Source organism: Heteronotia binoei, chromosome 10 (assembly GCF_032191835.1).
Source record: "Heteronotia binoei isolate CCM8104 ecotype False Entrance Well chromosome 10, APGP_CSIRO_Hbin_v1, whole genome shotgun sequence".
Taxonomy (NCBI): domain Eukaryota; kingdom Metazoa; phylum Chordata; class Lepidosauria; order Squamata; family Gekkonidae; genus Heteronotia; species Heteronotia binoei.
Genome location: NC_083232.1, coordinates 36,194,931 through 36,217,281, shown reverse-complemented (window position 1 = coordinate 36,217,281; position 22,351 = coordinate 36,194,931). Strand labels below are relative to the sequence as shown.

The 22,351-nt window shown below is 43.1% G+C and overlaps 1 protein-coding gene across 1 annotated transcript in view; it reads left to right on the top strand.

Annotated features, from left to right (window-relative positions):
• Positions 1-22,351, top strand: part of MALRD1 (MAM and LDL receptor class A domain containing 1) — a 367,497-nt gene that overhangs the window by 260,540 nt on the left and 84,606 nt on the right. The window contains exon 24 of the mRNA XM_060248396.1: positions 18,013-18,288. Coding sequence (XP_060104379.1) covers positions 18,013-18,288 — 276 coding nt within the window. The remainder of the gene's footprint in view (positions 1-18,012; positions 18,289-22,351) is intronic.

The window sequence follows — 22,351 nt, the reverse complement described above, 5'->3', positions numbered from 1 at the left end:
GAGAAGCCATTCATTATTGAAATCTTCCACACAGTGGGTACACACACCCAGCCCTTTATTTGCATGTGAATAAAGTTGCCCTGTGAGGATCATTTGTTTAACTATTCATATTTAAGAAGAATAATTTCTGTGGGGTTGGCAATAAGCAGATGGCGATAGTGGCAGTTATGGCTGAATGAAAAATGATAGCAGTGTTAGAGAATATGTTCATGAATAATTTGCCACTAGTTGCACTCCTCTAATTATGACACCCCCCCCCCCCCCAATTGCAAAACATGAGTCTGTTCGGTGATTTGTTTAACACCATGTTTAAAACAATGCCTCTTTTGTCATTGATGATAAAAACTACATCTCGGGGGGAAACAAGTGGCATACTGATTTGTACTTGAAAGGCTCGGACTGCAACATTATTTTACTCTTGTGAAAAACCACACAATCATTTAGTGGGCATTTATCATAGTTTCTGGCAAGACGCTTAGCATGCACAGTGCTCTATGCCCTTTTCAGGCGTTTCAACAAGTAACAGAAGGCTGCCAGCAAATGTAACAAGAGTGATCACTACCCATGATCCTCCCAATATATGTGGTCACTATGATGTCTGAAAAGGGCAGTACAAGGATTTTGCACATGTATATAGCCTCTGTACATGTGACATGAAACCATGAATGTTCAGGGTTCTGGTCTCCATGTGCCAAAACTGAAATTCTCATTTTCCCCTTTCAAACAACATGATGACACATATACTGGATGGATCCATGTGCAGTTGTTGGCCTTCCAAGTAATAATGTCTGAAAACAGCCTATATTGTAATTTCGTTCATGAGGTGTACAACCTTGTGATATTGGTAATTAATAAAATAAAACGATAGGGCATGATATAGTCACTTTAGGTACTTTTGAGATACAACTAATTGCAGCTGTAGTGAGTTCATGGAAGAGATCTTTACCTTTCCATAGGAACCCATTGGACCCCTAAAAGGCTGCTCTGCAGGGTTGGGGAGCCTTCAGCAACATTGTGGGGCATAGAAAGGGTGTGTTGTCATAAAAGTGAGGATATCAGCATAAAGCATCCGTCCATACTCATGCAGTTTTCTTTCTGTTCATGGAAGAGTTCAAGTAGTGTGGGGAAGGGCGATTTCTCTTGATTCCTTCACTTTGCTACAGCCCTCCTGTAGTATATTCTCCATATTTTTCAATGATTTGCTGAAGTGGGAAAGGGAAAGCAGCCAAGATCCCTTCTGCAATTTTGCTCTACGACAGGAGGAAGCAACCTACTGATTTTCAAGAGAGATACTTAAGCATGTGCTCAACTCAACTTAGGCAGGAACATTGCTTCTCCAAGGGGGACACAGAGGGATAGCTTAAATGATGATAGGTCAGCTGTGACACAGTTTGTCTATACCCTTTGCTCAAATCATCTTAAAGGATTTTTTGTTGTCAGACTTTCTGGAGAACCTGACTGACCGTTTGCACTAGTTCAGTTGACAGTCACTCCAGCAGGCATTGGGGATGCTGCACCACTGTGAGCTATCAGTAAATCACCATCTAGATAGTGTTGAGAGACTTTTGAATTATGGATATAGCATTGCAGCAGTTTTCTCATTTTGGATCACTGCTCATGGCTCACACTGTGAAAACACTCCCCAGAATATGTGCCTTGGTCTGAATAGATTTTATTCTGCTGTGGTCTGAAACAGCATCTATGAGGGCACAAATAGAGACAGCACATCAAAACGATAACAGGTTTTTAATATGGTGGTCCAGTGTCTATAGATCTTCTGCTATGACCTCAACTTTGCCCTGTAGCCTAGACCACCACAAAGAATGGGGTCCTAACAACAATAAAAAAAACTTTCAGTAAGAGGAAGTCTCATGAGGTTCAACTCACCAATTGGAAACTGGCATGGAATGTTTCTGTTGAGTCTGTGCTTGATATGCTATTGGATAGATTACATTCATTTTCTAAAAATTTCAGCAGGAATCTGCAGCTAATTCTGTCTATAAGTGGGGGATGGGTTCTTTTTCACTATGAAAAGACTAAAGAGCATTTCTCCTTTTGCTTAATAGGTGAAAATCTTTAAGTATCTCCTTCCTTCTATTTCTCTGTCTATATTTTTCCTTTGTACAAAGGCTTTGTGTTTTTTTTAAATGGGTTTAAAAAAATCCCGATTACCTTTGTTCAGCAACTTTTCAACTCAAGATAAAAGAATAATATGAGAACCTGCTACCACACTTTGCCTGTGATGTTTTCTTCCCTTAAAAGATTGCTTTGTTGGTGCAGACTCCCCCATCCCTTCTGCATTATTACTTCTCCAGCCTCTCTTTAATTACTTTAGGTTTCCCAGGGCAACATGTTCTAAATGGAAGCAATCACAATTTAGCTGGTTGGTAGCTACGAGCAATAAAGCATTACCAGTTTCATCAGTTCACCAAAGGGGGTTTTCCCCCTTCTTTCTCAGTTGTTTTTAAATAGCTAGTCCTCATTAGACAGGGGAATTTTGCTAAACCTCGGAATATTTTTGACTGTTTGCAACAAAATGTGACTTTCCAGTAAAATGGCAGCGTAAGTTCTCATCATCATTCATTATCAATAGAGCATTGCTAACTGCTGATGCTGCTGAACGTTTTTCTCTTTGACATTTGTCATGCACATGAATGGCCTGAAGAAGTCCAGTATATTTGAAATTGTGCTGCTGAATCATGTACAGCCTTAATACCTGTTGTTACTGTTCACAATAGAGGATCACTTTTTAGGAAGCCAGCCAGCACCATTTATTTTGCCAGTCATGCAGCTTTTAGTATTGTGCTTAAACTTCTGTCTTGTACAGAATCTTGGATATTTCCGCTGGTCTCTTAACTGAACCAATCCTAAGCAGTGTTTGTGAACACATGAACACAAAAAACTGAATCAGGGCCGTAGCTAGGAATTTAAAAGTCAGGGGGCAAAAAAAATTTTTGTGGGGCACCCATTATGCTTAGATTTTGACATAAATAATAAATAATTATGTCATTTTTCACCCATTTATCGATTAAATACGTTTCCCATTTATTTCAAAAATGCTAACCATTACAGATCTTTTGGTTTGTCACTCTATCTATCTATCTATCTATCTATCTATCTATCTATCATCCATCTATCTATCTATCTATCTATCTATCTATCTATCTATCTATCATCCATCTATCATCCATCTATCTATCTATCTATCTATCTATCTATCTATCTATCTATCTATCTATCATCTATCTGTCTGTCTGTCACGTTATCCGTCTATCTATCATCTATCTATCTATCTATCTATCTATCTATCTATCTATCTGTCTGTCTGTCTGTCTGTCTGTCTGTCTGTCATCTAATCACAAAGATGCTACCATTGTATTACTTGTCATATTTGTTTCTAAAAAAAGTTTCTGGTTCTGGTCCTTATTTGTGAGTGCAGCAGTACTAGACTGTGTTTCTGCTGATGGGATATCAACAGCTGTTGTGGTTTCAAAACATGACTAAGGCAACAGAATGCTGCCTCACATGTAGCTGTGGATGCTCATCTGGTTATGAACCTGTCCATTTACAAGCAGCATTGAATAGCTATTGTCCTCCAGGGTTTACACACTCTGAGAAGATGAAGGCAAAGAAGGATTGGATTTATACCCAGCCCTTCACTTGGAGTTTCAGAGTGGCTTACAGTCTCAACACACCCTGTGAGGTAGGTGGAGCTGAGAGAGCTATGAGAGAACTGCTCTTGAGAGAACAGCTCTGACAGAACTGTGACTAACCCAAGGTCACCCAGCTGGCTCCATGTGGAGGAGTGGGGAATCAAAGCCATTTCTCCAGATTAGGGTCTATTGCTCTTAACCACTACACGGAACTGGCTTGCCCTACACTGAACCTTAACAACTTCAAGTGACTATCAGTGTTCCCACTAAGCTGAGTTAGTGTGAGCTAGCTCATAGTTCTTTAGCCTCCGGCTCACACATTTTTGTCTTAGTACAGGAAGGATGGCCCCAGAGCAAACTAATTGATGCAGTAACCAAATTGATCACTCACAACTTTAATGCCAGTAGCTCACAAAGTAGAATTTTTGCTCACAAGACTCCACAGCTTAGAGGGCGCACTGGTGACCACAGCCTTGGATACTGCCTTGCTTGAGTGACCCTTGAACTGGCTTCTGTCTATGGCTTTTGGCTCTGCTTGACTCCTGCTTGTGAGTAACCCTTGGCTTGCTAGACTGTGCATCTCAAATAACACCTTGGTAACAGCTTACCGTACTTGGCTCTGAACTCTTGAACTGGACTCCTGACTCAGTTTCTCTTGCTTGAGCTTTGGCTGCCTCTCAAGAACCCACCCTTGGCTCTGCCTGACCCACCATAGTCCTTACCACATAGACAGGGTGGAGTCCCTAGATATAAATTTAGTTGTTCATGACCCATCCAAGGAGGAGAGCAAGATGAAAGAGCTTCTTTCCCAGGTCCTCAGGTTAACTATGCTCAGGATAGCAATGTAGTTTAATTAAAAAACAGAATGCTCTGCTCAGTCTATTTCCATAGGTATAGTCCTGGCAGTGGTTGAAGGGGGAAAAGCTTGGCAACGGTTGTACTGGCATCATAGTCCAGGCTGTCCCCCCCACCAGTCATTTACATCACTGGATCTAAGATTTGTAGCATTAACTCTGTGACCTCCTGTAAAAATACTGACTAGTTGCTCATTTGCTTATGACATTATTGCTTGTATCTTGTGACTTCCCTCCATCAATTTCACTCCTGTGGTGGTTCTCTAAGTTTTCCTTAAAGGAAAAAAGACTTCCTCCAATTAGGAATGACTTTTTGATGGCACAAGGTTTCCTCTGATGGAGAAAAGTCGTTCTGTGGGAGGAAGTCTTGATGAAAGGATCCGGCCCTTATGGCATGCACCTTCCTCTTTTTTACCGGTACAATGTCCGTTAGGCTGAAAGAGAATGACCGGCCAAGGTCATCCAGTAAACATCAGGGTTGTGTGGGGGTTTGAACCTAGATCTGTGTTGTTTGAGACTGGCACTCTACACCACACTGGTATGTGTGCATGTGAGTGATTCCAGATAGACTCTTCTGTTCAATGAGAGTGTTGGCTTGCTGGAGGAAGCCCTTCTACCATCAGAAGAAGATTCTCATTTAGCAAAATGTGATCCTATTAAGTGTTAAGACCTCATGGTCACTTCATAATAAAGGGATTATGAATTTGCTCAGATAAACTAAAATTCTGATATATGAGATTGTTTTGCATATGGAAATTGGGTTAGGATTATACTGGGTAAAATTAGTCCATGTATGCCACTCATTCCAACAGACTGGAGTAAAAGAAACTTTTGGAGGAATCTGAAAGAAACTGGAGACCTTTTCTCCTACTGTTAGTATGAGGTTATAAACACTGTATGACCAAATAAATTGTATTTCCAAAACTATTCCATTCCCTAAACACATTTTAAACCAGTACCCAGTGCAGTAAAATGTATATTGTTTAATCTTTCTTTGTTTTTTAGTAATAGCTCCCAGCTCCAGATTTCAGCATAGCCCATTCTGGCCCTGCCACATAGAGTGAAATGTCAGGTTTCATTATAGTGTGCTTGCTACCGTATAGTGTAACTTGCAGCAAATGGAACTTTGTTTGAGTAGTGCAATATAGAGGGAGACAGAATTTCAGTGTCAAGGACTTCGAAGAGAAGAGGGTCTTAGGTCTTGAACATTTTGAATGACTCAGTGAATCAGGGAGCCTATCCTGTCTTATCAAACTCTACTGTTTCAAGAGCAGATGGTCTCTTGGGTAGATTAGAACTAGATTACCTGTTCCTTTATAGACCAAAAGTAAGACCTTGGGCATTCACTCCCTGAATTATAGGCATCAGTAGTCAGCTTAATGCTTTGGAGAACGTACATGATAATTCAGCAGCCTGTCAGGGAGCCCATAAACATTGCAAGTTTGACTTTGGAAATTTTGCAACTATCAGTCAAATATGATACCTGCCCTTGCAGAGATGATTTCTTTCCTGGAAGCAGACACAGAGATGCTAACATTTTGGCATCTATTGGGGGGAGGGTTTCCAGCCCATGTAGCCTTTATCATCCTGGGTGTTTTAAACAGTTGATGTCATTTTAAGTCATTCCGATTTTTCAAAATAGCAACCTGGCATTTGTTTCGTGACTTTTTTTATAAGTTGCAATGTTGGATTCTCAGGTGTATAATAAATTAGAAAAGACTTTTAATTCTGTACCTTAATTCCCTTTAGCATTTTAGGATGCAGCTCACAGGATTGAAATAAATTGGACTTCTTCTAAGTAAGCTTGTTCAGGCTAAAAGTAGCTTGCTGATTCATACATCATGGAGTATGCAGGTTGGATCTCTCATGTGAGTTGTAGGTCTCCCTCAGTTTCTGCATACATCATGCCTGTTCTGGATCATACCTGTGGTGTGTGCAGAAGGGGTTTCATCCTTCCCACAAAAAATAAAAACCATTTTCCCAACCTATTGTGGTCTTGGGGCACACTACTTAGCCTGCTGAGGAAACTCAACACTCATGGGTTACCTCAACAGGCCAAATAGCTTTCCCTCCCCCAGACTGTTTCAGATCAAAGAGACAGCACCATAACTAGATTTTTTTCCATGGTGGGGGCACTGAGGAGACATGACATCACTGACTGACATCACAAAATAAAATCAAAAAATCACTCAACAGCAGAGCAGATTTCCAGAATGACTGAGAATTCCTTCTGGATTCTCCAAAGGGAACGATGAAATGCTGGAGCTATTCTATGACGCCCCCTCGATCCTCCCATCTCCTGCTTCTTCCGGTGCTTGAACATTCCAACCCCCTGCCTGTCTCTCCACACCCTGCCACAGTCCATGGAACGTAGGACCAAACGGAAGCCCCAATCACCATGTCTGGAGGCTAGCTCTTGCCAGCTGCTAACTTTCCTTGCTGCCTGATCGCATCCTACAGTGCAAAGCCTTCATGCGCACAGTACCAGGGTGTATCTCATGTAGTTCATTGAGGACCCGCTGCCTTAAAACTGGGGGTACCACCACCCTGTTTCCTCACAACAGACACCCCTTGTGTACAGACAATTTGTCCTGGTGGGATACAATGCAGAGAATTCTGACCCCACTTTGCCCGCTGGCCATCCCCTCCGCATCCAGTCCAGGTCCCGCGAGAGAGTCTTGTCGTTCATGGAGCATCGGGCAATGTCCGTAGCGTGTACCAGGTGGTACGGAAGGGACACCAACGACATGATCTGGCAAGCCAGAACAGGATCTGGGTCCATGAAAGCAGTGGCCGTTGGCTTAACGTGTTTGCGTGGCCCATCGCCTTCCCTGGTCGGTAGCACAGGCTGTACTGGTATCCCTCAAGGAAGATGGGCCATCGCAAGACCCGCGGTGAAAGCATTTGCGGTGTCTGGTGGTCGGGGGCAAACAGTCCTAGCAAGAGCTTGTGGTCTGTGTGTATTGTGAAGGGCTGGCTGTACCAATAGTCATGAAGTTTCTTTACCCCTGCAACTATAGCCAGACCCTCCTTGTCAATCTGCGCGTAGTTGCGCTCCGGCTTTTGAAAGGTTTGGAAATAGTATGCCACCGGGACCTCGCAGCAGTCCAGCAGCACATGAGCTAAGACCACCCCCACCCCATATGGTGACGCATCGCAGGCCAAGACGACTGGCAGCCACTTGTCAAAGTGTGCCAAGCTGTTGGAAGTCAAAATGTCCTTTACTGCCTGAAACGCCGAGACTTGCTGATGACCCCAAACCCACGGAGCCTTTTTGTCCAGGAGGTGGTGCAGAGGTTCCACTACCACCACCTTGTGCGGAAGGAAGGTGTGGTAGAAATTGAGAAGTCCCAAAAATGATTGTAGTTCCGCCTTGTTCCTAGGGGCCGGTGCATCACAAATCACCCTGATTTTGTCCCTTGCCAGGTGAATCCCTTGCTCATCTACCCTGTACCCCAGGAAGTTGATGCTGGTAACCCCCAATTTATATTTCTCTCTCTTGAACTTCAACTCCACCCCGTCGAAATGCTGTAATACTGCTCGGAGGCAGGATGCAAAGTCCTCCTCCGTGGCTGCGGCAATCAGCACATCATCGAAAAATGGCTGGACCCTGGGAATGCCTTTAAGGAGAGAGTCCATTAAGTTCTGGAAGATCCCCGGGGCCACGCTGATGCTGAACTGCAGCCGTTTGACCCTGAAAGCCCCCCTGTATGTGATGATAGTCTGTGCATCTGTAGTGGCAGTGTCTACTGGAAGCTGCTGCTAAGTCTGAACCAAATCTAGCTTCCCAAAAATCTTTGCTCCTGCCAGCGAGGCCAACATATGACCCACCACTGGCATCAGAAAAGCATGGCCTTGCAGTGCCTTGTTTATCATACATTTGTAATCTGCACAAATGCTCACACTGCCGTTGGGCTTTACTGGAGAGACTATGGGGGTTTCCCATTTGGCGTTCGCCACTGGCTCCAGTACCCCTTGAGCCACGAGGCAGTCCAACTCCTCCTCTATCTTGGGCTTTAACGCCAGGGGCACCCACCAGGCCTTTAATCTAATAGGCTGCACATTGGGGTCCAGTTGTAGGGTCACTGGTTCTCCCGTGTGGGGAATTCTTTGCACACCCTCTGGAAATTAATCTGGGAGGGCACGAGCATATGATGGATGCTGGTTACCTGGATTCCCAGGGCCTTGAACCAGGACCACCCCAGTAGACTGCGCAGGTCCTCCTCGACTACTATCAGGGGCAGCCAGCCAGAAAACTGGCTGTACTTGACATGGACATTTCCTATTCCCAGTACTGCGACCTCCCTCCTCTGAAAGTCCCGGACTACGAAGGGGGATGGGTTCAACTGGGCTTCCCTCCCTGGGCACAGTTCCCTGAATTTGCAGGCCGATATTACCATCTGGCCCAACCCCAAATCAATTACCATCTGGCAGGGTCTACCCGCCATGAGCACAGTCACCTTGTACTTGCCAGGGGAGGGCATGGGAAGCTGGCATACCTGGTCCCTCGCCTCGGTGAGCACCTGGATGTCCTCCACTAAGAAGGTCGAAGCGGTCTCACCGGCGTTATGTATCCTCTTGTGGTATTCTAGTCGCAGGGTCGTGAGCATCAGCCTGGGTGAGAAATGCTCGGTGAGCATCTCCATGATGACCTTGTATGTGGCAGTGTCATCGGTCAGCCGCACAGGCGACATCAGGCTCTCTGCTAGCGCCAGTGTGCCTTCTCCGCAGAGGCTGAGCAAAAACTGTTTCTGCTTCCACTTGTTTTCAACGTTGTGGTAGAGGAGGTAGAAGTTGAGTCGCTTCACGTATTGGTCCCACCTTTCGGATTGATTGGGGTTGAACTCCAGCAGTTGCCCATGGGGGCCAGGCACCACGGCCTGGTCGGGGTTGGCCCTCGGAGAAGCTGTTTCCTCGGTGCTGGCGGAGCTGGAAGCTTGGCTCTGACTCATCTCTTGTCCTGGCATGGCGACTCTTGTTAGCAATGGTGGTGCGATACACGGAGCTGGAGCTTGCTGTGAGGCGCAGTGTGTTGTGCTGTCTGTTGCTCCGTCGCATACCAGGATCCCACCTTCATCACTACTATAATATAGTGGGTTCAAAGCATTGCAGAGATGATATCATAGTGAGGATAGCTCTTTATTAAGGGAAGCATGGTGAAGGCTGCTTCCAACACAGTCTGACCAAGGGCTTGTTGGCCAAACTTATATACAACTCTAATCTCCCGTGCTAGCCTGCCATTGGTTCATTCAAACAGGCAGGGGTCTGTGATTGGTGCAGGATGGCAGGTATTTGGATCCCACTACCCATTGTTATACAAGCTCTGCTTTCCTAGCTCCAATGAGCCGGCAGGAAGTACATACTTTAAGGCTCATACATAACAGTTACTATACAGCATTGTCTTAATTCAGATATTGTATGTTTGTGATTCTGTCTGCCACTTCTCTTATTTTGCTCTGTGGTCAAAACACACACAAAGTTCATGCAGAGCAGAGGTGCAGAGAGGTAGCTGAGAGGTCCCCAGTTGAAATTTAAGCTCAACCACAATTTCACTAGATGTGACCTTACGAAGTCACTGTACTGTCCACCCCAGTAATATACCCCCAAAATACTGACCTATCATTCAGGGAAAATAACAAAGTGTTGTAACACCTTAAGGACTAGCATGTTTATTGTGGCAGAAGCTTTCATGAGTTAGATCTCACAATAAATTAGTCTTGAAAGCTGTATTATTATTATTATCGTCATCATCATCATCATTGTGGTTGCAGAAGACTAATATGACTGCTGCTCTGGAAATCTAACATATAGGACTGCTGTAAGGATCATTTACTTATGTATGTGAACCACATAATAATGTCAATTATTATCAGTATAAAAGTATCTGTTACCAGGAAAGAAGGAAAAGACACTAAGAGGGGGGAAATCTTCTACCCAAGTACTGTCTTCTTGATTGGATGGAGGATTGTCACTATCACTGTAACTCAATTGTTGAGTCAGAATGCAGTCTTGAGAAGCCATTGTGAACTATACACAGTAGACAGGAATACCTGGTTAAGCAGTCAATCAGCTGACTGTTGTTAACCTGAAAGGTTATGTCTAACAGGGTGCAATTTACCAGTGTTGATAAGGCTTATAGAGTCCACTTGTAGTTCAGGAGGCATGACAACTTAGGTCATGACTTCATTGCTCTGGGCTGTGAGCAGGAGAACCAGATGTCAGGGGAACTGCCAACTAAGAGGTAGAGACACTTGGATCAGTGATTGGTTTCAATCTCCACTGCCTAACTAAAATTTTCCATTGAATCCCCGCAATGTAAGTCTTCCAAGCCATCTGACAGTTCCCAATCAAGAGGGGGAGAAAACATTTCTATACACTTCTAACTGCTTCTTTTCCTGAGAATTCTTGAGGAAAAAGCAAGCAAGTAAACACATTGGACTGTATTCATTGATAATTTATGCTGATTAAAGGAATTTCTATCAGTGGAATACAACTTTTTTGCTCTCCCCCTGTACTCCAAAGTACAGCTTCTGGAGACAGGTGAAGGAGACCTGCGGGGGAGGGAGGAATCAGCAAGCATCTTCACTCCCTTGGATTAAACCCACTGGTAGCTGCATAATATATACTGGTAACAACTACCTACTATGTGTATTCAGAGATGCATGAAACACTTTCAGTTTTGAACAAATGTTCTTGGGGAGGAAGAACAAGTTTATTAATATTTATAATTCTACTTTGGTAAATCTCTTCAAAAACTGCCATTTTCTCAAAATGTATTGGAAATTCAGATTGTGCACACCCCATAGTATTTTGCTAAAACGTGTCCAAGAAAGACTTTAGCCCACTGAAGTTAACTTATTGTGCTTGGTTCCAGTTGGATCTCTGGAGTTTAGCTACAAAGTTTATTCCTTTGTGATTTTGTTATCAGAGGACTCTTCATCTCTGAGATTCAGCAGCACTGCAGTTCTTTCAAAAGAGATATTCATGCAAAAAGTTAAGACATTCTCAGGTTTATGGATAAGGGTATCTGAGGGATGGTCTTTAAACCTGCCCATACCCTAAGATAGGAAGGAAGGTGGTGGCAGATAGTCAGATCTCAGAAGCTAAACAAGTTTTGTACTTGGAAAGAAGACCATCACAAAGACCATCTGCAGAGGAAGGCAATGGCAAACCACTTCTGCTTCTCACTTGCCTTGAAAGCCCCTTTGCTGGGGTTACTTGTAAGCTGGCTGTGACTTGAGGGCACTTCACACAGATACACCCTAAGATCAGCCAGCTCTGCTCTTGTATAGTTACCTTGAGTGCAAGAAAGCTGGTATACACATAGGAAAGGGTTTTTCAGCCATGGTCCCAGGGAAATCCCTGCCCAAAGGGACTCAGTCAGCACTCACACTGTGGACCTAATACTGAAGAGTTATTTTCTGAAGGGCTTTGGAGAGAGATGGGTGGATCCAATTTCAGTTATTTTAGAGCTGGGATTGTGATCATGGTTTGCCCCCACTTCTTACTGCAGTTTTGAGTTTTAATAATATTTTTATTGATGAACTCTTGGTTTTATCAATCTAGGTTTTACTGATTTTTATATGGAGTTGAAGGTTTGTAGTTTTAGGCTGCTATTCATATTTCTGGATTTGTCGTTTGTTTTAATCTTGTACTTTAATGCTTGTAAGCCACCTTAATAGGTGGCTTAATAAACAGGCAGGTATATATATAGTAAGTAACTAAATAAGTAGTAGGGCTTTTTTGTAGCAGGAACTCCTTTGCATATTAGGCCACACACCAATGATGTAGCCAGTCCTCCTGGTGCTTACAGTACGCCTTGTACTAAGAGCCCTGTAAGCTCTTGGAGAATTGGCTACATCAGGGGGTGTGGCCTAATATGCAAAGGAGTTCTTGCTACAAAAAAGCCCTGAGTAATAGCATGTGTGCCTTATTTAGATTCATCAATAAACTGTAGTCTTTTCAAAACATGGCCAAATCATGTGCTGTCTTGCTGTCCTCTCCTCTCTTGCTGTCAAGTACAGAGACTGAAGGGTTTCTGATACCAAACTAACCACAGTTTCTTGTGGCGTCCAACCTGGTTTTTTTAGTAAAGTACTGAGTGTTTATTGTTTGCATGCCAAGATTTTAAACCTCTGTTTAATCCTGGTTTAGAGTCCTGAGTTGTGGTCAAGGAACACACTAAAATTGTTTAATGCATTTGATTTGGATGTCACTACAAATTGTGGTTAGTTCTAAACCGGGAACTGTGCCATTTTGACATGATGTAGGAAGGGAAGAAGGAAGCAGAGGAATCACAGAAACCAGACGACATGATGTCTAAGTGTAGCCTATATGTTAAATACCCTTTCCAAAATATTGAATTTGATCAGTGAAACAAACTATTCAGCTTAACATAGGTAAACATTAGCATGGGTACAATTACTGAGGAAGGATGGATGGTGTGTTTTGGGGGACAAAAGCATAAAAAATGAATGTGAATTAGATCCTGAAGGTCTTTTATATCTTGTAATAAACAAGCATTAGAATGTGTTAGTCTCCCAGTATTTTGTAAGCAGAAACATTTAATTTGTACTATATATAAGCATTTATTATATCTTTGTGCTCCAGGAACCAAATTATACCCCAGTGTATATCTTGGTTGGATACATAAATAGCATAAGAGGTCTGACAAATTCAAAGCAAACTTTAATGCTGCAGGAAGAACTGAATCATTAATGTTAATAAAGCATTATAATGAAAAGTACAATTAAAAATCGAGGCTTTATTGTGTTAAATGTTTACTGTCTGAAAGCTCAAGTCTGCTTTATTGTAAAGATGATGAAAATGTTCTGTTAACATAGAGTATTCCCACTGATTTCCAAGGTATTAAGTTTGGATTTACACTAGATTAATCGGTAAGAATTTGATCAACTTGGCCAGACATCTCAAATCTCAGAACCACCACTTTTCACTTCTCATCATATTAACACTTCCATCCTGCACACCGCTATTTGTATGCCTTTCTATTGATTTCTTTTCTAAATCTTCCCACCAAATAATGTTGCTTTGATCCTAGCCTTAATCCCTATTTAAATTGACTTCCCTTGAGTTCAACATTCAAAGAGTGAGGTGTCACGAAGGTATAAATACTTGGGCCTTATTTCTGCCAAGGATTTAAGTACTCTCATTATTCAAGGTAATGAGGGTGACTTTTTCAGAACTACAAAAATGGGCTCTTTGGCTGGGATCATAAAGGGAATGAATCAGCAATGATTTAACTCCTTTACTCTAGAGTAATACCATTTAAGTCAACTACACCTTTCTAGAACACAGTAGTTATCAGACTGCAATTAAAGTTCTATTAGAATTGAAAAGTTATGAATTTGAAAGCCCTGAACTTGGTGTCCTATGCTGCAGTCAAATGCACAGTTTGATCTGATGTCATTGCTGTTCCCTTCCAGATTAAAGTGCAAAATCAGACAGCAACATCTGCCACCCATTCCCCAGTCATCGACAACCCATTCTGACCTGTCTTTGACACTGGGCAAAGTCCAGTCTTTATGGATGTAAGCGCATTTACCCCACATTTCCAGCTGCCTGAACTCCCCTTTCACAAAGTCAACCTGTTTGGGAAGTCTGAATCATCCCTTCTGTTTTCACCTCCTTTTTTAATCAGTTACTGGCATGCACATAAGTGAATCTGTATCCCAGGGTTTTGAACCACCACTTGTGCATTTCTGCACCCAAACCCTCCATTGGAAATAATGAATGATAGGGGCACCTTCTTTTGGGGCTCATAGAATTAGACCCCCTAGTCCAATCTTTTTGAAACCTGGAAGGTATTTTAAGGAGAGGCACCAGATGCTATGCTGCAAATTTGGTGCCTCTACTTCAAAAAACAGGGGGGCCCTGAGTCCCAGATACCCACAGATCAATTCTCCATTATACCCTATGGGAATTGGTCTCCATAGGGAATAATGGAGTGCCCAGCAGACATTTCCCTAGCCCCCCCCCCTCCACTTTCTGATGACCCTGAAGTGGGTGGAGAGCCTCTAAATGGGGGATCCTCTGCCACACCTGGGAATTGGCAACCCTATGATATAGAGAGAAGGGAAATGTCACCCTCATGTTCATCCTTGCTGTAACTCCCAAACCTGCATGGCGTTTTGTCCATGTGAGTCCCTCAGTCACAGGAATTATCTTTCTGGAGGGCATAAGGCAACAAAAATCCTCCCTTTCAGCTCATTAGATGCAAGCCTATGTAAATTGTTTGCCTCACATCATAGTTAATTGTTGCATGTCCTAGCAGCTGCTCTGCATCTGCTCTAACAGTTTCCACAGAAAGCTAAGAAGGAGCAGAGAAACCATCTTTTCACCTATTTGTTCAGGTTTTCTTCTCAGACAACAGCCAAGCTTGCAGAGCCTTAGGTTTTTAAAATGTTCCCTAACCTAAAGCAAACCTCCTTGCTTGTAGAAGATAAGCAAAACTAGGCTTTCCTCCCCCAGCCCCAAACAGCTATTATTTTTTTACTTGCAGTATTTTATATTAAGGGCCCTCTAAAACTGTATTCTTCCCTGCCTGTGGCCTGAGGTGGAACAATCCACAAATTCTGCTGTGTGTGTAGATTCTGCTTCAGAGCTGGCTCGTATATTACAGAGAACCTTTGAGAGTCATGCCTCTTCTTTCCCTGCTGCTACAATTTGTGATTTGGGACTTGTACATCTCACTCATGGCGAGATCCATGATTCCCACTTTGCACATTACAGCAGAAGCAGAGAGCACTGAGAATGGCTGTCAGCTAAGTGTTGTTTAGAAGCCAAAAACTAAACGCTCCTGTGGTTTTATGTAGCATTAACCTAAGTCTCTGACTCTCCAACAGTATTTAGAAAACCGATCTAGGTCTATTTTTGTAGAGCAAAAAAATCTCAAATATCGTGGCATCTTCCATTTTTTTATCTGTAAACTAAATTCACCACTACTTGAGAATAGCCTTTATAGGTACATTTCCCTGAAAGCACAGGAGTTATCAGGGAAATTATTGTGTTCAACATTTTGAACCGGGGTTGATGTACTTGCATATGTCCAAGAGGCATGGTAATCGTATCACCATTTATATTCTGACTTTCCTCATGGCTCAAGATAATTTATACGTCATAATTTAAAACATAAGAAATGAGACCCCAAATAATCTCCTCCCAAAGAATGTGTAAAAGTATGTGTGTGAAATGAGTATGGGAAACATTATTAAATCTGAACATAATACTAGAATTGGAGGATATTCCATGAGACTGGTATACAGTAAATTCAGATAGATAAAAAGGAAGTACTTCTGTACACAACACACAATTTATGGAATTCCTTGCAAGATACAATGAGGACTGCTAGCTTGCATGACTTTAAAAACTGACAGCACAAACTCAGAGAGAACATAGATTTCTCAATGAATAAATTGAACCTTCACATTTAGAGGCAACATACCTATGAATCAGCAACAGTTGGTCTGGGGAAGATGCTGCTTTCATGCCCTCAAGTGTAGAATTCCACAATGCATCTGCTTGGAAACAGGATGCTAGACTAGATGGAGCATAGATTTGATTCAGCAAAATTGTCTTTTGTTCTTTGTAAGATCTGATTTTTGTGGGGGTGGGGGGAGTTTGAACTGCACACATTCATATAAGCTTAATAATACACATTAGGCACATTCATGAACATGCACATTCATGTGCAGAAGCAGTACAAATCTAATTAGCAACTGATGAGGATAAACAGCAGGGAATTTGCTAATATAATTCTTCCTTTTTGCATAGTCAGGGAGAGTGCTTCTGGACACTTTGCACATGGCCAGGCCTGTCATAGGCAAAGGGCACTCTATGCTTGGAAGTATTGTTTCTTTATGTCCAGAGTGGGGAGAGATGATATCTCAATTTTATCATATTGTCTTTCGTCTTGACATAAAGATTATACTCTATTATGCTCCCAAACATCCATCTTCCCCACACACCTTTAGGTGGTTAACATCCTCCCAGATAAAGCGATTTTTGTCACAGTCAAAAAGCACCTAAAACATGATCAGAGGTTTCCTTAGGTCCTGGCAGCATTGTTTCGGATGGCAGGCACAGAGATACTGATAGACAAATCTGGCAGGTGAATATTTTTGATCATCGGTACAACTAAAATGCAATTAAATCATCAGTGCAACTAAAAAGGTCAACTTGCAATTTTGCTGTTTTCTGACTATACTGCAAAGATGAGAATACATTCAGAATATAGCTCATTTTGCATGGTAAATAAAGCATCAGTGGGCATTGCTAGCAAAGTAAGTTTCATTTTCAAATCTATTAATCGCAAGGGTTGCAGCATAAGCTCACAAAATGAAATAAAAGAAAAATACTAGGTAGGATTTTTTAGTGTGCAATAAAAAGTATGCAGAATAGCTTTATTTATTTATAATTCAAATGTATAGACCGCCCTACCCCTGAGTACACATGGCTCAGGGTGGTGAACAACATAGAAGGTAGGACCAGTACCCAGAAGATAGGACTAGAACCAATGGGTTGAAATTAAATCAAAAGAGTTTCCGGCTCAACATTAGGAGGAACTTCCTGATCCTTAGAGCGGTTCCTCAGTGGAACAGGCTTCCTCGGGAGGTGGTGGGCTCTCCTTCCTTGGAGGTTTTTAAACAGAGGCTAGCTGGCCATCTGATAGCAATGAAGAGCCTGTGAATTTAGGGAGAGGTATTGTGAGTTTCCTGCATTTGGACAAGATGACCCTGGAGGTCCCTTCCAACTCTATGGGCGTTTTCGCACTTACCTTTTACTGGCGCGACCACCCTCCTCACGCCGGTGGATCTGCAGGGATTTTGCACCAGAAGCGCCAGCGCAGCCAAAAGAGCCGGCAACTTCCGTCGCGGAGCCAGCTCAAACGGAAACCGCCAAGAAGCAGGAAAACGTTTGAGCTGGCTCCGCGACGGAAGTTGCCGGCTCTTTTGGCTGCGCCGGCGCTTCTGGTGCGAAATCCCTGCAGATCCGCCGGCGTGAGGAGGGTGGTCGCGCCAGTAAAAGGTAAGTGCGAAAACGCCCTATGATTCTATAATAAAAACATTCATGGATAATAGAATGATATAAATAATATAAATAAAAATGTTCTCAGATGACATTTAACATATCAGATTCTAACTATGTCCCTGCCCCACAAAAATATGGAAAGAGACAGAAAGTCAAAGAAGAGGGAGGGGGAGTAGGGGGAGGGAGTGCCAATAGGGTGGGACCTATTGCTATACTCAACCAAAAGCCTGGTGGAATATCTTTGCCTTGCAAGCCCTGTGGAACTGCATTAGCTCCCACAGGGCATGGATGTTGTTGGGCAGAGAGTTCCATCAGGTAAAACATCTGTATGGTCAAACACTGTAAAGCTATCATTTGCCATACTAGCAATTCATATTAATGAATTCTATGATTCTATACATTTAGGATTTATAGAAAATCAAAGGACTGACATTTTCCACCATATCTTCTTTCTGTAGGATCAGTTGCACCACAGCCTCCGACCTGCCCCACTGACCAATTCACTTGTATATATGTGAAGCAGTGCGTGCCTCTTTCTCTGAAATGTGACCAAGTGGAGGACTGTACAGATGGATCCGATGAAATGGCCTGCCCAACTGAGCAACCAACCACAGAACCTCTGAGGCTTTGCAAGGATACTGAGTTCCAGTGTGGTAACCAGCTGTGTATTCCATCACTCTTGAGATGTGATGGGGTTACGGACTGTAAATTCAATGAAGATGAAGCTGATTGCCGTAAGTGTTACACATTTGCAAAATATGGCAGTTCTCTAGGTATTACTGTATTAAATTAAAACTAGTATAATTTGAGACAGCAAACTGAAGGTATTAAGTATAAGGTGTACTGAGAATACTTTTGATGGATTCCCAGTGCAGCTTGAACAACTTCTTGAAGCTTTAATAGGCAAAGGAGTTGACTAGCTCATGTAATTGTAACCCCAGTTTCTCCCACAAATCCCAGTTGAGGGAAGAAATGATGGAACCTGGGTTTGTTAATGGAAGGGGATGAGACAAGAAAAAAGGAAGTAGTGGTGCCTTCAGCCCACTGGCCTCCACTTCCTAATCGGAGGGACAGCCAGTAGGCAAATAAAAGAAGAAGAAATTAAACACAACTCCCAAACCTTCAATCACCTATAGCCAAATAGAAGCGGAACTTAAAACAGAAGTAGGATTTAATTTAACAAAGAAGGATGGGAAATGAAAACAAGACACACATACAAACTCAAACTTAGACAATACAATGAGTTGAGTCTTTTACTGTTTCTCTCTCTGAGGCCTTCTCAGTCTCTTCCATTCTGCGTACAGGAAAATACTTGAAGACTTTGGGGATGGATCCAGGAGAGAGCACAATTTGGGGAGGGGAGGGGAGGGGCCTCAGCATGGTATAATGCCATAGAGTCCACCCTTCAAAGCAGCCATTTTCTCCAGGGGAGCTATTCTCTGCCGACTGGAGATCAGTTGTAAAAGCAGGAACTCTCCAGCCCCATCTGGAGGCTGGCAACCCAACCTGCAGTGGCTTGGCTGGCTGTGGTGGTGATGCTATTCTTCAGGCTTCTGTGATGCTGCAGGTCTCTGAAGGCTGCAGTTGTCTCTTCTCATGTTCCTCTCTTCTTTGCCCTCTGACCCAGATAGTTTCTGTCTCCTCTTTTGTATTCAGGGCTCCCTTTTCCCCTCAAAACTCCTTTTTCTCCCAGGATTGTCCTTTATTTTTTTAGCCCTCTCCTACCACTCTCCCAAAGAGACAAATACTTTCCCCCAATTCCAATAGAGGGCCAAACCCACAGGGGTGCATAATGATACGCGTGTGTTCACAGCTTCTTCCACAAGTCTAACCTCTACAGCATGCTGACTCTTACCACATCCTTTTGAGCTGTTATTCCATTAAAGTGAATTAGAAGGCAGTTGATTTCCTATTAGGCTTCCCAACCCTCCTGCCCTGGTGGGGGACCCCAGGATTTCCACCCTCTTCCCCCGCTCCCCAAAAAAACGGAAGCGGGGGGAGGGGGAAATGGCGCCGGGGAGCATGGTGAGCTGCCCGATCCTGGAGCGGGCGAGGCCGCCCCGCCGCTGCCGCCCCCTCCCCGCCCACCACAGCTGCTCTTCCGCGATGGGCCCAGGCTGAGCCCATCTCAGAGGAGCAGCCAAGAGGCAGCAGCAGCGCAGGCAAAACCAGAGAAGGAGAGGGCGGAGGCAGGCCAGGAGCATGGCGAGCCATGAATCCGGGCCCTTCTAGAACCCGGACTCACGGCTCGCCACACCCCCGGCCCACCTCCACCCCCCCCTCCGATTTCACCCCAGAGGCGGAGCAGGTGAGGCCACTGTGCCGCTGCCGTCCCACCGCAGCTGCTCCTCCGAGATGGGCTCAGTCTGAGCCCATCTCGGAGGAGCAGCCACGGCGAGCGGAGAAGAGGCGGCAGCCACGCAGCAGCGTTGCCCGCTCCGAGACGGGGCGGCTCGCCACGCGCCCCGGCGCCGTTTCCCCCCTCCCTCCTAGCTCCACCCCAGTGTCTCCTGGCTTCACCCCCAAAGTCTCCTGGCTCCACCCCCAAAGTCCCCAGATATTTCTGGGATTGGACTTGGCAACCCTATTTCCTATAAATCCCAAATGTATAGATTCATATATGCAGGAAAGAAAACACTACCATATTCCTCAGACTTCGTAGCGTAAACACTTTTACAGGACAAGCAGACCCACACTGGATAAAAGGCAACTTTCCTGACTCCTCCCTCTTGATGCAGTCTTCTGTGCCCTCTGGAATTATGCCCCCTGTGCATCAATGGACTCTCAAGAACATAATGAGAGTTGAAACAGAGTGCTGTGGTAGTAGGGGAGAATCAGTAAAAATGTCCCTCTCTCTCTTTTGTGAGCAAAAGTGTCTTCGGTGAGTAGAACATCCAAGCCATTGCATTTACATTTATCTCCTTATTTCCTCAGTCTTGGCATCCTGTGCTATTTTGACAACTGATGGATGTATTTCATTTCTTAATTAATTTCAAAACAGTACCAAAGCACTTGTCTTTTGAAGACATTTTCCCAATTTACAAGCCCTGTGGTTTAAAAAGCAGCATCCTATAATTAAATAAATGATCATTGTTTCAGTTATTATAATTCTCCAGTCTGTACCACAAGCCACTCAAATTCTTTTGGGGGGCTTTGAGTCCCAAACTGCATGAAGTGCAGGAAAAAAACTTTTCCTAGAGAACAAGATAGGCTGAGAAAAATACGGTCTGTAGAGATAAAATGTAACTCCAGAGTGAAAAGTGAAGCAATCAGAATATCTATCACTCACATCTTCCAAACCCCCTCATCACCACCACTATTGCCACCACAAAATTCTTGCCATGTGTGATTTAAAGATTTGTGTACACAGGCAGTTTCCGGCCATAGTGGCTGAACAGCTTGATAGTTGGATATATATGTTAATGTTGAATTATAGCTATTAATATGGTGGATTTTATTTCCCACTCCATCCTACCGAAGCATGAAATTATTGGATGCTGTTACAAATGCTGTGCTTAGCTGGTCCTTCTATCTGACTTCTAGCAAAGAAAAATGAATCTTACTTGTTTATTGTCTTTAAAAAGTGTTTAAAAACCAGATTTTTTTAAAAAAAAATGTATGTGCATAATATGTGTGGCATATAGCTTAGCTGCTTGTAGAAAAAGTGAGAAATGGTTTCCATGTCCTTTATATTGCATTCAAAAGAATTTGAGGTGTATCCCTATAAACCTTGAAATGTAAACAAATCATTAAAGAATAAAATTTTTAAAGGGCTGGCATATTTCCCCCATCATGGTACAAACAAAAGTAGTTGCACCTGTGAAAAACTTCATTAGCATTCATGATCATACATATATTTAATATCAGCATCATGAAATGTTAATATGCAATGTTAATTATCTCTCTCACAAAAGTCAGTTTTAACTATCAAGGATCCAGGACCACATACAATATTCATTAACTGCAAAGCAGTAAATGCAACTTTAAAGAAAAAGTAAAAACATTAAAATGGCCACCAAATTCCAGAAGTTATAGTTAAAAGCCTTCACCAAAGGATTCATGCAGAGAATAAAAGGTACTTGGATATGTTACTCCAAGCTATTATTACTGTGATGCTGTTTCCCCCACTGGACTCTATATCTCTAAAAAAATTTCAGAAGCATTTGCACAGAATCCAAAAGGAGTACAGTGGGAATTTTACCTTCTAAACTGGCATAAAATTCTTTAACTTCTGTCACTGATAGCATATTATTATTGCTGTTGTTTTGTTGTTGCTGCTGCTGTTGCTACTACTATTACTACTACAAATTCCTCAGCCTGAATAGCCCAATAAAACTGAGGCTGCCAACTTCCAGGTTGTCTGGAGTTCTTCCAGAATTACAACTGATCTCCAGACAGGGATCAGTTATCCTGGAGAAGATAGCAACTTTGGAAGGTGGACTGTATGGCATCACATAGCTGATGGGCTTCCTTCCCAAATTCCACCCACCCCAGACTCCACCCTAAATCTCCAGGAATTTCCCAACACAGAGCTGGCAACCTGAAATAAAACAGATGTAAATCCCCAACCCAGTGTAAGCAATTTACACAAAGGAGGAGGTTTCTACATTCTGAACTGTTGAACATGAAGGCATCTGAGGAGGCAACAGATGCTTGGATCTTGGGTGACCACCACAAATATTGAGTATATAGAGGAGAAACAATATAAGTGCAGAATACAATCCAAAGAATTATTTGCTGAGAGAAAGGCACATTGAATAAAATGGGATTTACTTCTAAGTAGACCTCCTTAGGACT